The sequence below is a fragment of the Mus caroli genome, chromosome 15 (genome assembly GCF_900094665.2).
Source record: "Mus caroli chromosome 15, CAROLI_EIJ_v1.1, whole genome shotgun sequence".
Classification (NCBI taxonomy): Eukaryota; Metazoa; Chordata; class Mammalia; order Rodentia; family Muridae; genus Mus; species Mus caroli.
Genome location: NC_034584.1, coordinates 4705137 through 4707901, shown reverse-complemented (window position 1 = coordinate 4707901; position 2765 = coordinate 4705137). Strand labels below are relative to the sequence as shown.

The 2765-nt window shown below is 45.3% G+C and overlaps 1 protein-coding gene across 3 annotated transcripts in view; it reads right to left on the bottom strand.

Moving 5' to 3' along the window:
• The window catches only part of Cplane1 (ciliogenesis and planar polarity effector 1), a 97902-nt gene that overhangs the window by 63093 nt on the left and 32044 nt on the right, over window positions 1-2765 (bottom strand). For all 3 annotated transcript variants that reach the window (XM_021183611.2, XM_029469882.1, XM_029469881.1), the window contains exon 16: window positions 786-944. In XM_021183611.2, coding sequence (XP_021039270.1) covers window positions 786-944 — 159 coding nt within the window. The remainder of the gene's footprint in view (window positions 1-785; window positions 945-2765) is intronic.

Sequence of the window (2765 nt, the reverse complement as noted above, 5' to 3'; positions counted from 1 at the left end):
AAATCTTAAAAAAAAAAAAAAAAAAAAAAGCCAGGCATGCTTGTCCTGAGTTGCTGGCCACCAGAATAATCTATTTGGTGTATTTCAACCCAGTGAGGGAACCTGTCCCGACTCACAGATGAATTCAAAGAAAGCAAGAGTAGATGGTGCCTGAGCAACGACACCTGAGGTCTTCTCTGGCTTCAGCACACATAAACACTGAGTGCACACACACATGCACGTGCACACACACAGACACACACAATCACACACAAACTGGCAGCCAAGCATGGCACGTGTCACTTATAGTACTTGAGAAGCAAAAGCAGAAGAAGGATCAAAAGGAGTTCAAGGTTATCCTTGGCTAGACAGTGAGCTTAAAGCTTACATGGGCTACATAGAACCTTGTCTCAACAAACAACAAGAGAAAAAGGGTCTGAAGTACAGCTCAATGATAGAGCACTCGCCAGACAGGCATGAGCCTGTGACTTTTAACAACTCCTGTGGGTGGGTGAATGGTTGGAAGGATGGATGGGTGGATGGGGTGGGTGGGTATAATAAACAAGGGAAAATATGAAAGGAAGGAAGATAAGCTGTGCAGCTCACACCTATAATCTCAGCTATTCAAGAAGCTAAAGCAAAAACCCTAACTTGAAAAAAAAATCAAACAAGTAAAAAATGAAAACAGTAAGTTCAGAAAAGGAGACAAGCTTGAGTCTCAAAACTGTGCAAATTCCATAGGATACTGACTTTAAAAGCATGTGCAAAAAGCGAGGCAGAACAGTTTCTGTTTACCTGCGTATTACCTGTTTTCACATGAAGCGGAGGGAGAACACTCACACTGTGAGGCGGCAGGACGAAGAGTGGCTCATTGGTGAAATAGGCAGCCATGAAGCGGGCCATGCACTGGACCACTCTGAGTGCTGCCTCTGGGTGGACATTTCCAGTCCCTGCGATCTCACAATCTAAGCAATAGAGCAAATGACCAAGAGTCTCAACAAGCTATAACAAAGTAAAACTATTTCAGACAGCCCCACTCTCAGGCCCATCCAGTATGACAATGGAATACAAGCCAACCAGAAGAGTCCCTCAGACCCGCTCTGCATACTCTGGCCAGATGGGGCCGCTATATACTACCCCCATCCTTCAATGTAGTGCTTGTGGTACACTGGTGGGATAAGGTGAGCACAGCTGCTTTCAACACGCTGGTCCTGAAAGATCCTGACAGAATGTAAAAGGTCACAGAAGCCCTGAAATTGGCAAGATAGATGTCACTGTTAGCAGAACTAGCTTCACTGATTTAGATTAGAAAAATAGAGGTGCACAATGCTCTGGCCACTCCTTGAACCTGTGTGTCTGCCAATGTTTTGACCATTCCTTGACCCATGTGTGTGCCCACTGATGAAGCCCATTGCCAGGTGTTTGTGATANTGGTTGCTGAGAAAGAGTCAGAAAATCTCCCCAGCAACCACAGCCTGGCCAATCCTAAGTTGCTACACCTGAACCAGACTCTTTCCTTGTACCCCTCCCATACCCATTTCTTAAGAATAGACATTGTTTAGATCTGGAAATCCCCTACTCCCCCCACTTCTCCTTTCTTCCCTGAGGGCCTATAAAAACTGGGACCTCTTTCCCTTCAAGGTCCACTCCTCTACCCCTGCGTGGCATATGAGTCGTCCCCAGAGCTCTAGCTTTCCCCAAATAAAGCCTCATGTGGTTTGCAACAAGCTTGGTCTATCGTGAGTTCTTGGGTGTCCGCTATTGTCCTGAGGCCTGAGCGAGGGACTCCTCTCAGAGTCTTTCAGTCCAAGGCACAGCTAGAGCATTAGAGAAGGAAACTGAAGGGACAGTGATAGGAAAAGATGTCAAATTATCCCTATTCATAGACAATATGAAAATATATATAAGAAATACCAAAAAATTCACCAGGAAACATCTAAGCAAACAGTACACTCAGTAATTTGGTTGTCGCTGTCGTAGGCTACTTTGTGGGAGCTTTTTTCTTCCACCTTTCTTCCCGCCCCTTTTCTCCCACCTTTTCAACCCCCAAACATTAGATAGGAGAGAAAAAAAAAAGGACAGAGGAGAGAGAAAAGAGTTCCCTGAATTAAGTCAGGGACAGAACAGGGCCGATGTCTTCCTGTTGACTGGGGTGTCAAGTTCCTCGGGGCAAGTTTGATGTTCGCTGTCAGGATATCTAGTTTCTTCTTTACACACTACTTAACAAACATCGACCAACAACCAACCAACAACCAACAGCCCACTCTGCCTCTCAAGAGTCCCCAGAATTCCAAACGTCACACAATTGCAGAAGCTATCTGCAGCTGGCAGATCACCCCCTGCTAGAGCAGGAGGCAAAGCACAGCTGATGCGGACAGTCTGAAGCAGCCCCACGGCCCACCCCCGGGACTCACACAAAAACATTCTTGAATTATTAGTGTGCTTTAAGCTTCTGTAAGACAAAGGACACTGTCAATAGCATAAAAAGGCAACCAACAAATTGGGAAAAGATCTTTACCAACCCTACATCTGATAGAGGGCTAATATCCAATATATACAGAGAACTCGAAGTTAAGAACCAAATAACCCTATTAAAAAATGGGGAACAGAGCTAAACAGAGAATTCTCAACTGAGGAAACGCGATGGCCGAGAAGTACCTAAAGAAATGTTCAACATCCTTAGTCATCAGGGACATGCAAATCAAAACAACCCTGAGATTCCACCTCACACCAGTCAGAATGGCTAAGATCAAAAATTCAGGTGACAGCAGATGCTGGCGAGGATG